Here is a 13,229-nt window from a genome sequence, read left to right as displayed (position 1 = left end):
AAACGATAATTAAGTTGGTGGATATGGACCCTTTTTAATCCAAAAGTTCCAACACCACTCCACTAATTTGGCACCATTATATTTCTTGAAACATGGGTGATTGCCAATTCCCCATAATTCGAATTGCTTTATCTAAATGGCGTCGAATTGCTTTATCTAAATGGCATCACATGATTAGAATTCAATAACATAAGCAACTATTTCATCAAATATAAGGGTTTGATCTTTGAAAAAATTGGAAATAAATTACATCATCTAACTCAAAATCAATTAACAATGGTTGAAGATGCTCAAAATGTTATAGACGTTTATTATTATACGCAATACTTTATATTCTTGACGTGAGATTCAAGAACGGACTGTATCAATATCTAACATGGGCTATATAGTCCATGTGAGTTTTTTTTCTTCTTCTTGTAGTTAGTATATAGGTTTTAAGGTTTTAAGAAAGGTTTTCTTCTTCTTGTAGTTAGTATATAGGTCCAACCCAAAGTTTTAACAGTCCACCCATAAGGTAAATCGAGTCCACCGCATTTTAAAATCCCGTGTTTATGAGATTCTCTTAACAATTTGATCATTAGACTAGATTTCTTTTTTCTTTTTCTTTTTCTTTTTCTAATATAAGCGACAGTCTAAATTATAAGGGGATGAGGTTTTCACACAAACTACTACGGTGTCATGGGGGTTCGAACATGAGCCAGTAGTGTTATGTGAGACTAGATTTCTTTTTTCTTTTTCTTTTTCTAATATAAGACTAGATTTCTTTGTTGTACGATGGACTAGCATCGTTGAAGTTATCGGCAAATTTCGGATTCATCTTGACATGTAAGGGTTTACACATTATCTCTTACAATATTGGCTCATGTGAGTAGTACATGACCACTAATTTTTATGAGATGAATTGTGTAGACACACATTCCATGTAAGTTTTTATGTTATGTCTTGTTCCATGTGACATTAATCTCATTCTTGGTCATGACTTGCCTCAAGAAACCCTAAATTAAAATATGGTTGCGTGCGAGCATCAAAGAAAAAGGACAACGAAAAAACCAAACTTTTTTGCAGATACCAAAATTTACGGATAAAAGCAAATTGGGTAAGCTTCTTCATCCTTGTCATCGCTGGTGGGTTTCACATCCAGAACAAAACCACAAAACCTTTATAATTCTTTTCATTTATGTATGTAAAACCAACTGCTTTTAAATATTCATGGAACAAGTCTGCTTTTGTTTGTCTCCTTTACCACCCACGAGGATGATGACAGCCAACCCTCGGATAGGCCTACAGATTCTGGCCATGTTCAAAATTGGGCTGGGCCCCACCTTTGCAATTCTTCAGATTAAATTAGAAAAGATAATGTTGTATTGGGCTTCTGTTCATCATCCAAAATTGCACGACAGTTTTGGGAGAAACAGAAACTGAGAAAACGACAAGAAATTGAATTTTTTTTTTTTGGGTTGAAGTAAGTGGGCTCCACCATCCACAGGGTTTAAATCAAATGGCCCCTACAAATCGACAACAAGCTTGGAATTTTTTGGACCACTGCTACCATTCCACATGGAATGGAAACGAACTACGTTTTTGTTTTCAAGTTGTAATGATTTTGCTAATTCAAACCACAAGTTGGAGGATTTTGTTATCTTTTGTCGAGTTTACAAGTTTACAAGGATTCAAAATTTGAAATTCTATTATTTAGAGAGAGTGGAGAGTTGAAACTTGAAGCTGCTGAACCAACTTTTGGGCAAAGTCGCGTGATAACAATGACATTACTTCTTGTTTAGGTAAAAAGCCTAGACCTCTCACAACGACTACAAGCACTTGCTTTGAAACGGTATCACTTTTTGTTGAGTACTAAGTCTTCCTCTAAAGGCAAACAATCATGACACCTACCCTTTTAAGCTTTAAATTTCTCGCTTGAAGATTTAGTAAAGTGACTATCCCTCCACTTCATAAGATAGGTACTCTACTTCCCAAGTCCAAAAATCGGGCGGTGAAAGGATGGGATGATTGTGATAAGAGAGCGTATACAAGCAACCCTGACCTAGAACTTTTGTTTACGAGAACATGTCAAGTTTACTCTTAGAACTAGTTTTGTTCCATTCAGAAGTGTACCCTTTGAAGATGAAATTGTATTGAGCGAGGACCAAGGACTACTTCTATCATAGGAATTTTTCTACATTCTTTTAATGGAAAGGGCGGTAATTGACAATAGTGGGTACTCCATTATCCAATTGTTTCCTTTAAGACCAATTCAAATAGCAGATTACCCATTAAAAAACAAGGGGAAATAAACAAAACCCACAAAGCAGATTAGCTGTGGACCATTTTGGGTTGAACCCATTCGTTGTACAAAATTTCAACATATGCAGCACCCGCTTTTGCCTAATAGACCTAGAATGAATTTGACTGCACCTAAGAACATGATCAAGTTCACATTAACCTCTTAGCTGGATGCTAATAACAAAGATTCTATCTAGAATCCTTTTTCTGGCATTTATGACACAATTGGTAATTATGCAAATATTTTGTATTTATACTTCTAATTGTAGAATTAACCTAAGTAAGAAGAATGAAAAGCCATGTTAAAAAAAGAACGAGAGTAAAACCTCATGATAATGGATGATTACTGGCTTAAGAAACCTGAGGATATTTGAGGAAGGGACAAGAATGATTACCCCACAAGTTCCCCCACTTGAACTAACCAACACCTTAATCACTCCGTAGAATTTGTCAGTCCTGTCTGGAATTGTCAATGAAGCTCAGACAAAAATGTTGCAGTCCATTCATGGTTACCTTACTTTCCCCAAAAGCCCAAGAGCTAAAACTTGAAAATAAGGATGGCAATAAATTATTAACAAGAAGAAGAAATAAAAAAATAAAAAAACCTTTCAACCCTTAAGATTAATACAGAATTAATCCTCTTGAAAAACTAATTAACAAAGATCTCTATGTAATTAATGAAGATCTAAATGCACAAAGGCTTTTCTTGTCAAGTGGATTTGAACATTGTAGGAGAAGAAGCCAGTGGAAGTACCTTGGAAGAGCTTGGAGGATTTTGTGGTAGATTTTGGTGATGATGCTCTCTCTGGTTTTCCTTGTTCTTACCAACAACCAGTTTTATAAAAGACCCATCTTTCTCTTCTGTTGCCATTGTTGAATTGGGTGTAGATTTAACCCCAAAATCCTGAGCAGACCCACAATTTTTAGCTGCCCTTTTCTCAGCTTCTTCCATAAGTCTTCTGAACAATTTCTCCTCTGCATCCCTTAAAAACTTGAACTTTGGAGGGGGAGAAGATCTCAACCTGCTCAGCTCAGCTTCTGTTGATGATTCAAAGAGAGGGTTGAATCCATGGTGTTTGTAAGAGTCCAAAGAGCTCAAAGGTGAAGACTTTAATGATGGGGAGGGCAAAGGGGAAAGGTATGGGGTGTCTACAGACAAAATAAGATCACTCAAGCTTCTTGTTCTTGACCCTTTTCTACTTCTATCACCTCTAGATTTCCCATCCTCAGATTCCAAATCCTCCTTTGTCTCTTCGTTGATTGTGAAGAGAAATCTAGGTGGGCCAGCAAGATTATGCAGCCTCATGAGCTCTGATATTTCCACATTCTCTTCTCCATTGAGCTTGAGCAGTAAATCCTTGCTAGACCCCAGTTCTAAATCTGATTCACTACTGCTATGATTGGCATCTGGTTCTCTGACATTCTCCTGAGAGTTACTGTTGGTCTGCAAACAAGAAGGTTTTTTCCAGCAACTAAATTGAAAGAGCTCCTTTGCATGGTTGCTGTAATCTTCTTCAATCTCTCTGTTGGTGATTCTCTTCTTCCACCATAGCAAGTAGTAAAGCTCTGCAACAAGTGCCAAGAGGAGGCACCCGAAAACTATGCTCAAACCAATACCTAATCCACTGAAAGATGTCATCTTTGCCTTGAATTTCACATCCCCACAACAACTAAACCTGGACTGATCATAGCCTCACAGCTCTAGAATCTCTCAGTTTTCCACTATAAATAAATCCCACAATAAAAAAAATAAGTACCAACTCTACAAGAAAATTTAGAACCCAACAAAAGTGCTTCTTTTTCTTTTCTTACTGAATTTCACACACCATAATAAATCTGCATAGAAGTTGCCTCAAACACACGCTACGAGAAAATTCGGCGCAAAGAAAAAGAAAAAGAAAATAAAAAACTTACCTTTAAAGTCCAAGATTTCAACTACCCAGAAGGGCCACAACCACAACTTGTGTAGAAGTAGAACCAATGAAGAGTAAAAGCTCAGGTTATAAAATATATATTTGTTTCGAGCACAAGTCAAAATAAAATTTGGCTAAGCATCAGCGAGCCTAAAGAGGCTTTTTCCTTTTTTTTTTTTTTTTTTTTTGTGCTCTGCTTTGCTAAGGAGGTAAAGAGGCGCTTAAATTAGTTATATTTTTTTTTTCTTTATTTTTTATGATTGGAGTATGTGTGTGTGGGGATGGCTGGAAAGCAACCCACATGGGATTGCAAAAGCGTGTGCTCCATTTTAATCATTAAGTAAAAATAAAAAAAGGAAAGAAAAGGTTTGGAGTGGAGTGTGTGTTTATCTTTCGTGTGAATGTCTTTGTAATGTTGGATGTAACATTAGAAAGAATGAAACTTTCTAAACATATTATGTGACAGTTCATAAGCAAATTAACTAGGATCTTTGACAAATAAGGATATGTACTTGAGAAGAGAAAAACTTGTGTGAGATTGTTCCTTTTATGTTATATCGTTAAGTGTGTTAAGGGTCATTTATGTGTTTACTTCATTTATGGCATGTTTACTAATCCATAATTGGATTATGAGGAATTGAAGTGAGGAGGAGTTGGATCAAGGAGAATTAGATTCCGAATTCCTATTAAGTTGTTTACTAAACCATATGGATTGAGGGGAGTTAGATTTCAAATTCTTATTGAAGTTGTTTACTAAATCATATGGAATTGAGGTAGAAGTAGTACTAATTACTAAAATGTCCTCGTTGTTGGGTTAAAGTAATTAGCAAATTTGGAATTTTAAAATTTGTATGAGGATATAATGGGTAAAAAAGATGAATTCTTGATGGGTTAGTTCTCTAGGAATTGGAATACCACTTCTCACCCAAGAATTGAATTCCTCCAAAATTAGGAATTCAATTCCTAATTTTGTGTGGGCCCCACTTACTTTTTAATTGCTTGATGTGAAGTAAACACAGGAATCCTTCATAGGTGGAATTCAATTCATGATAAGAATTCCAATTCTTGATTAGTAAACACATCATAGTTGAATTTAATTCATGATGTTTTCTAATTAATCTACCAGACGATTCATGAAAATGTAAATTCGTTTTCTTGTTTTTATTTTCTAAAAAAATTCTAAAAAAAATTATCCAAAAACGTTACCGGGCCTTATGTTGTTTGGTCTTTTCAAAGAATCACATTAAAGAATGGCTAGTGGAGTGCATGACCCAAGCTGGGCATCCACGTAACCCAGCGTGACTTGATGACACTGCCAAACAACACACTCGTCGTCACCCATGGTATCTAGCTGGGCTTCTTTTCCTGCTGACGTTCAAGCTTCTGTCGTTAGGCCACGCGATGTAAAATGCTCAGCTAATTATATTTGTTTTTGCACTTAGTATCATCAAATAATGGTGACTGTTGCAATTTATTTTATAGTGTTGGTTGGTTTTTGGAGTGAAATGGGGGGCAAATGATATTGTTGAAGATTAATTGTTGAGCTAAATGTGTCTCGTCCTCACTCGGTCACTCTTTTTGGAGGTGATATTCCTTAACATGCTTAGGTATCTTTCCTGGTAAACAAACATAAATTAAAACAGAATCTTCTGCAAAAAGTTATTTCATTCAATAACACTAACCCTAATGAGGAAAAGTTATCATATATTACAAGTTTAACTAAACCACAATTTTAGGTATGTTTTCTTGTTCAACATACGCGATATGTTATGTTCTCAAAACAAAGAATTAAACGATTAATTAAGTGTTGAATTAGCTCTTAATATAATGATATTTCTCTTTTTAATAATTGAAGAAATTCTAACATAACTCCATTGTTATTGTTTAGTTTTTGAACTCGTCTGGGTGAGAAGCTTGGTTCTAGCCTTGGTTTTGAGGTCTAGCTACTTCTACCCAACTTTTGTGACTTGCTTTACAATATGCTTATTCTGGGTTTCTTTAATAAGATTAGAATTTGACAACAACAAAAATCCCATTGAAGAAAGAAAAAAAAAACCATTGATTTTATTGTATATGTAGTCAAGATCGACATCCTGTCTTTTATGATTCACTATAGATTTTATTGTATATAAGATTGACATTCTGTCTTTTATGATTCACCATTGATTTTATTGTATATTTAGTCAAGATCGACATTCTGTCTTTTATGATTCAGTAACAAGTATGTGTTTTATTTTTGGTCAAAAGTAACATCTGTTGTGCGGTTAGCAAACTGCCACCTCCAATTGGCGAGCTACCTGGTGCCTTAATGACAGGGGTTCAAAACCCATTGAAAGCACTTTATGGCCAGGAGCAAACCGAACCCCCCACTCTTCAGGTGTGAGGACAACTCGTAGAATTTACTCAAAAAAGAAAGTAACACCTGTTTGTACATTTGAGTTGAGAACTTGAGCTAGTAAACAAACAGGCTGGTTCAAAGTAGAAAAAGTATCGAAGCTGTCGGGAGGTCAAAATTTGGGCTGGTGGATGGAACTGAAAATTTGGCTGAGGCCCATGACAGTTGGACTTGTCCAGGCACGTGTCCTAGAGTTATAGTGGAACCATATATTTGGGTCATTGATGCTCGCTGAGAGGTCAAATCAAAACTGTTCGTGATTTGCCCGATCATCATCTAAAAAACTTGCCTACCATGTCGAGCCAATCTGAAGATGCCTAGTTGAGTTCTAACTCCATAGGGCCCTCATTGTATGTTCTCATTAATGGATAAAGTCGTTCTTGGCATATCACAACAAATTTACGTGGATTATATATACCAACAAACTTGTAAGATTCTTTTAACAGTCAAATTCTCATAACCTTAATCCCTTCTTTTTTTTAGGTGAGATCCAAGGGTATTCATCGCCGACAGCAATGACTAATCCCTTTCGCCGCGGGAGCTCTCCCAATGAAGGTAAATGGCTGGTCATGAAATGCGCTCCATTGGATCGACCTTAATCCCTTCTTTTATTTTGATTAAGAATTCACTTATCCGAAGCTTATCAAACCTAAAACCTGGAGAGTGCCTAGAATGGCCAGATTGGTTCAACCAACCATCCATATTGATAAAAAGAATCGTTGAATCAACACCGATTAGAGATGAGCTCTCATTGAGTAAGTCGGTTCATTGAAAGCTACAGTTTGATATATTTGATATGTGAAGAAGCACAATAAAAATAGATAAGTCATTAAATTATTGCCGTTTTAAAGTAAGAGTGATAAATTACGAAGAAAAAAAACAAAGACTCAAATCACGCCGGTCAATTTTTCTATAGAAAGCCCAACCCTAGTGACTGCAAATAATATCTGCTATTGAGGCAATGTTATTTACACTTTGTCGGCACAGACCACAAGTACAAGTGAAGAATGCGAATAGGACTCTCCATTTTCATAAAGTATATATGTAATGTATGTTGGGGTTGGCAACAGAGTAGAAGAGGGTGATTATATATACTGGGACAATTTCCGCAAATCCATTTTGTATTCGAAATAGAATTCAATGGGATCCATGTGTGGACCTGACTCTGCTCTGCCCTCAACACAATAGAAGAGAAGAGAAGAGAAGAGAAGAGAAGAGAAGAGAGGCCTTGCAATGGCATCAAATGCTAAGGGACCACAAACTGAGAGGAACCTTTCTTAATATCCACAGTGGTTTCTGCAATCATTTGATTGGCTTCAAAAGTCACAATTTGGAACCTGATAACACAAATGGTGGGTGTATAAAAAGATGATGTGCTTAGCACTTTTACGTGCTTTCAATCGACAAAAAAAATGTTTATTTACCCATACAATGCCTTTCACCTAATCTTTTTTGAGAAATAGCTGATTGGAGTTGATTGCAAGCTTAAGGAAACTACAAATCATTACCAGAACTACAGTATGTATGAAAGTGAAACCTTGAAAAATTAAATGTGAGTGTCATTTGTCCCTTTTTAATTTATTTTTTAAAATTTTCCTTTTGTGGGGTATCGGATTTCGAATCAAGTTCGGGCTTTCTACTAACAATTAGGCCCAAAGAAAGAGATTTTTTTTTTGGGTCGAATGGTGATAATTCAATAAAACCGAAAACCTCGCCGAAACGGAGAGGTCGCATAATTACAAAACAAAGTAACCCATTAAAGAAGCACAAAAAAACAACTAATCTGTGATATCGTCAAGTTTCAAATCACACTGATCAGGTAAAACATTAAAAAATATTTTGCAATCCAAACTCATGATCATTTACCTATGCTTTTCCCCCCTTACTTTCTCGAGATCAGGTCCATTCAAATGCAGAAACAATTGGGTAAAAAAAGGTTTCATTATTGTTGGTCCAAAATTTCCTAAAACACCTCCGGCCAAATAGACCAGGTTAAAAGGACCATTGTCGCATGCAGACTCTGATGTAGTGGGAAAGTAACCTATAAGCTAAGCTAAAACCCTAGAGAAGATAAGGAAAGAGATAGAGAGAGAGAGAGTCTGTGAGAGCAGCATCGAATTTGGTGCTATAGTGAAAAATATACACAGCAGCATGCAGAATGATTGATAGGTTGAACTGTGGAGGGTGATGAATGGTGGCGGCAGCATCGATCGGCTATCACCACCGTATTACACGCAAAGTTAACGTTAACAAATAAATTACTACAACAATATTATTATATATTATATCTAATTAATTAATTAAGTTTTGAACAATTCATTGCCTAAAATATGTAGCATGATAGTCAGCGAAAAACCCTTTTATCACGCATGCATTATAATTAGCTAGCTCTACTCTATTTTGTGCAGTAGGTAACTTTGTGTGTGTGTGTGTGTTTCTTGGGCATTTATCTCGCATGAACATGGTGTTTTCTCTTCTCCCATTTTGTTTAGTAGCGATTAATTAACCTATAGTGCTTGTTACCAAGGGAGAAGATTATGTGATTAAGAGAAGATTAGTGGGTTTGGAAATTAAAGTTGATGACTTCCAGTGCATTCTTACGTAAATCCAACAATGATAAGATGGGTTAGAAATCATCAGAATCAATAAACATTAAACAACGAAAAGAATTGATTAAAATGTGGGCTAATAAATGATAGATTAATGATAATGAATATACAGTTGTATACGTTTGCATGCTTGAGTGACTCACAACCATTGATTGGTATGAGTCTCACACATATCGAAGGTGTGTTGGCTTGAGTCTCAAATCGTCTAGTTAAAACATAATATGTGTTATAATTCTAACTTTGTAAGACATGATATGTTTTAACTGAACAATACCTATAACGTAATCTTTATCTGTAATACTGGAGTTTTAATCATATAAAGCAATATTCTGAAACTAAAGATATGTAATTTTTTGTCCTTTTTCAAAATGTTCCCTTGATGTTGTGAAAATATATATTTACTTGGGATGATGGGAATGCATAACCTTTTCATTAATTGCTATCTTAATCATAGGGACTACCATTTTTATAGGGATATGATTTTCCCACTCCCCTTTTCTCCACTTACACTCCCTTTTGTTTTTTTAATACTTTTTAATCACTTTGTTCATTCTCTTTCCCTTTCTACCCTTACCCTATATTAATTTCTTTTTACTTCACTTTTATATTAGTTCTTTTTCTTTATACTTAATTTTCCAGCTTGCACTTCATTTTCAGAATTTTTATTTCCTTTAATTGAGTAAGAAATTAAGTTTTATTTTCCATTTAATACTGAAAATGGAGTGTGAGTTAGAAAGTTAAGTATAAAGAAAAGGAAATAATATAAAAGTGAAGTAAAAAATAAATTAATGTAGGGTAAGGATAGAATAGGAAAGACAAAGAACAAAATTTATTAAAAAGTATTAAAAAGAAAAAGGGAGTGTAAGTGGAGAAAATGGGAGTGGGGAAATCAGCTCCCTTTTTATATTCTTTTGCAGCGTACATATATTGCTGAAAGACTGAAACCAAAATTCGTTTAGGCAAATAGCCATGCATGCAAATCAGTAAAACCTCTGAACCAGTGTGATATAATTAGTAATGGCGTCGATTTTGCAAAGTTGGCAACAGCCTATTGGGCACCAAAAATCCGTATAAAAAAAAAAAAAGGGCACCAAAAACCACCACCTCTCGAGCCATAAAAACACCCAACCCCAACTCCCACCACACACCAAAACACACCCAGCCGAGCCAGCCATAACCCTAAGCGATTCAACTTCATCTCATCTCTGCACCTATCTGCTCCCACTTCAATTCCCAAAGCCCTAGCCCTTAGACCTTACAACCCAACCGGCTGTCTTTTTGACCCCCCAATTACTTTTATACCCTCCCTTTCCCTCAATGGCGTACCCCCTACTCTCTCTCTTTCATTCCCGAGATTAGCAACATTAAGGAACAACAAAAATCCACCTTCATTCCTAGAACCTAGCAAAAAAGGATCATGGGCAAAATCGTCATTTTACTCATCACACGACGTTTTCGAACAAACACAACAAAAAAGGCCAAGCCCCGTCATTACTTATTGCTCTCAAATCAGCCGCTACCCTACCCAGCCATGTTTTCAGAGATACTCAGCACCAAAAACAATACGCATGTCAATCCCTCTTTCTTTCTCTCTCTCTCTCTTCGTTGTCGTTTTTGTTTGACTGTCTGTGTCCCTCTATAAAACCAATACAAAACCCCCATGCAAAAAGTAATAACCCGATTGTCGTCTCTCTAATCTCTCTCACTTTTTCTTTCTCTCTTTTGCTCTCTCTTTAAAGTCATAAACCCCTAAACCCTGGAAAAAACAAAGATCAAAATGGACGGTTATGATGAGCAGCACGTGCAGGGTGATTCGGCACGTGCCTCTGGGGATGGTGCTGCTCCGGGGAGCACAAGTCGGTGGAACCCAACAAAGGAGCAGATCAATATGCTTGAGAATTTTTACAGGCAAGGCATAAGGACGCCGAGCGCTGAGCAAATACAGCAGTTGACAAGTAGGCTGAGGGCTTATGGCCACATCGAGGGCAAAAATGTGTTTTATTGGTTTCAAAATCACAAGGCAAGGCAGAGGCAGAAGCAGAAGCAAGAGAGCATGGCTTATCTTAATCACTTTTTTCATAGGGCAGCTCAGCCTATGTTTCCTCCTCCTTCTCTTAATCATCATCCTTGCCCAAATGGTAATTAATTAATTAGCTTTATATGTATATATTTTGGACAAATTATTCTTGGATTTATTTTTGAGAAATTCTTTCATTCATCCTCTTAGGATATAATAATCTCATTCTTAATAATTTATATGGTGATAAGTAATTTTTTTTCCCATTTGGTTTTTACACACATTTTGTGTATCTAATTATATATATATATATATATATATATATATATATATTATATGATTGTCTTCATACTGTCTCTTCATGGAAATGTGCTCGGTATGCGTGCATATACAGCATATTTTACTCGACATATATTCATGCACGGAAACACTTATAGCTTTTTGATCATGTTCTTTTCCAATTGTTGTTTCTTTGTCAATTCGATCTAGCAGATGTATAAGAATTTTTCAGGCAAAAAAGTTGTGTGATTAGCTTTCTCAGATAGAGTCTTCTGGATAGCTTTTAAAAAGTTGTTTATTTTAAATTATCTTTTGGTGGTGGAGCAAAGAAAAAAAACATAAAGTTGCAAATTTATGGTATATAATTTGGTGTTTTTAATGTCAGTGATCTGCAGCCCATATTACATACCAGTTCAGAATGAATTAGGGTTCTATCAACCATCTCCATATCCCAATAAGGTGCCTTTTCCTGGTGGAGCCAAGAGGAAACCAAGGACTGAGAAATCCGTTAAGCCAAGAACCACCCGCACTGGTGGCTCTGGATATGAACCTATGCCCCACGGATATAGTACTAGCGGAGGCGGCTACATGATCGACGATGTCGCGAACGAATCGACCGGCAGATGTGATCAAGAAACACTGCCACTCTTTCCTTTGCAACCCACTGGCATTTTACAAGGGAGAGAATATCAAAACCCTTCATGTGGTTCTGGTACTGCTAATTATGCTGACAATTCCACTGCTGCTCTAATTGGCTCTAATTCTGAGATTGTTGGTGACCAACCTTTCTATGACTTTTTCTCTGGATAGAACAAGGGCTATGTGTTTAGAGATTGATTGAATTGCAGGATTGCTAACGATCATTTTGACTTCTTGTTTTTTTAACTGGGCTGTAATTGTTTGTAGTCGGGGTTTTAGTGATAATTATTAATGGACGTGTGCTTTATCTTTCCTCTACTTTGTGATCACATGAACATATTTATTTTTGATATAATCGAGAGTTTAAACTACTCTTTATAGGAAATGGAAATCAAATTCGGGTACAAGAAAAGGAGCACACCCTTAACCGGGCCTCTACATGAAGAACATACTTGTAAGATAAGCTAATAAACATAAATCTGATGTAATTAAGAGTTTTTCAAAAGAAAAGAAAAAAGGAAATGCAATAGTACTTTTAAGTTTTTTTACACCAAAAATATGGGTAGAGTGGGAATCAAACCTAAAAATTAGATGTCGAAGTAAATACTTTTAATCACTTAGGCTACAAGCACCTTGCCAAGTTGTGGTGGAGATATTGATATTATTCAAGTTGTAATAAGTAGTACTTGGTAGTAGGGGTGGGCATCGAGATCAGAAAACCAGAACACCGAGCCACATCGGATGAAAAAAAGGGGGAAAAATATATTGACTAAAAAGTCAACAAATCTGCACCAAACTGAACCGGACCGGTTCAAATCGATGCGAGTTTAACACCTGACAACATCGCACTAGACTGGTTTGGATTGGCTGTGTTTTTTTATTTTTTTAAATTTATTTAAGTCCAATGCTAAATTTCTAATCTCATAACTAATATTTCCCCGAGGCCAACTTCAAAGCACCTTTCTTTTTTAGGTCCAATCATCTCTCTTTACATGAAATTAGATCGTTTGTGAATTTTTAAGCCCAAATAATAAAATTTTAGTTGGAATTTATTTATTTTTTAAAAATTTGGTCCGAAACCGAAAAAATTGAAAACT

At 35.9% G+C, this 13,229-nt stretch overlaps 2 protein-coding genes across 4 annotated transcripts; one reads left to right on the top strand and one right to left on the bottom strand.

Moving 5' to 3' along the window:
• Positions 1 to 2,280: 2,280 nt before the first annotated feature.
• On the bottom strand, positions 2,281 to 4,351 carry LOC110768659 (uncharacterized). Of its 3 annotated transcripts, none has more exons than XM_021972502.2 (3): positions 4,195 to 4,351; positions 3,035 to 4,002; positions 2,281 to 2,824 (listed from the first exon to the last, which is right to left on the bottom strand). In XM_021972502.2, the coding sequence occupies exons 2-3, from the start codon at positions 3,917 to 3,919 to the stop codon at positions 2,819 to 2,821; spliced, it is 891 nt and encodes a 296-aa protein (XP_021828194.1). In that variant the 5' UTR covers positions 3,920 to 4,002; positions 4,195 to 4,351; the 3' UTR covers positions 2,281 to 2,818. The 3 variants fall into 3 exon arrangements, with proteins under 3 accessions (XP_021828194.1, XP_021828185.1, XP_021828177.1); XM_021972493.2 differs by having other exon boundaries at positions 2,283 to 2,818; XM_021972485.2 differs by lacking the exon at positions 2,281 to 2,824 and having other exon boundaries at positions 2,869 to 4,002.
• A 6,623-nt stretch (positions 4,352 to 10,974) lies between these two features.
• On the top strand, positions 10,975 to 12,303 carry LOC110769109 (WUSCHEL-related homeobox 2-like). The gene is made up of 2 exons (XM_021973018.2): positions 10,975 to 11,335; positions 11,879 to 12,303. Exons 1-2 carry the CDS (start codon positions 10,975 to 10,977, stop codon positions 12,301 to 12,303), a joined length of 786 nt encoding a protein of 261 aa, XP_021828710.2.
• The last annotated feature ends 926 nt before the right edge of the window (positions 12,304 to 13,229 follow it).

This window comes from Prunus avium, chromosome 6 (genome assembly GCF_965620075.1).
Source record: "Prunus avium chromosome 6, drPruAviu1.hap1.1, whole genome shotgun sequence".
NCBI lineage: Eukaryota > Viridiplantae > Streptophyta > Magnoliopsida > Rosales > Rosaceae > Prunus > Prunus avium.
The sequence above is the reverse complement of the archived record's forward strand: the minus strand, read 5'-3'. Positions and strand labels throughout refer to the sequence as shown.

Coding starts and splice junctions, on each gene's coding strand:
- LOC110768659 (XM_021972485.2), bottom strand. CDS start 3,919: ATGACATCTTTCAGTGGATTAGGTATTGGTTTGAGCATAGTTTTCGGG.
- LOC110769109 (XM_021973018.2), top strand. CDS start 10,975: ATGGACGGTTATGATGAGCAGCACGTGCAGGGTGATTCGGCACGTGCC. Junction 11,336..11,878: donor TCATCATCCTTGCCCAAATG/GTAATTAATTAA, acceptor TTTTAATGTCAG/TGATCTGCAGCCCATATTAC.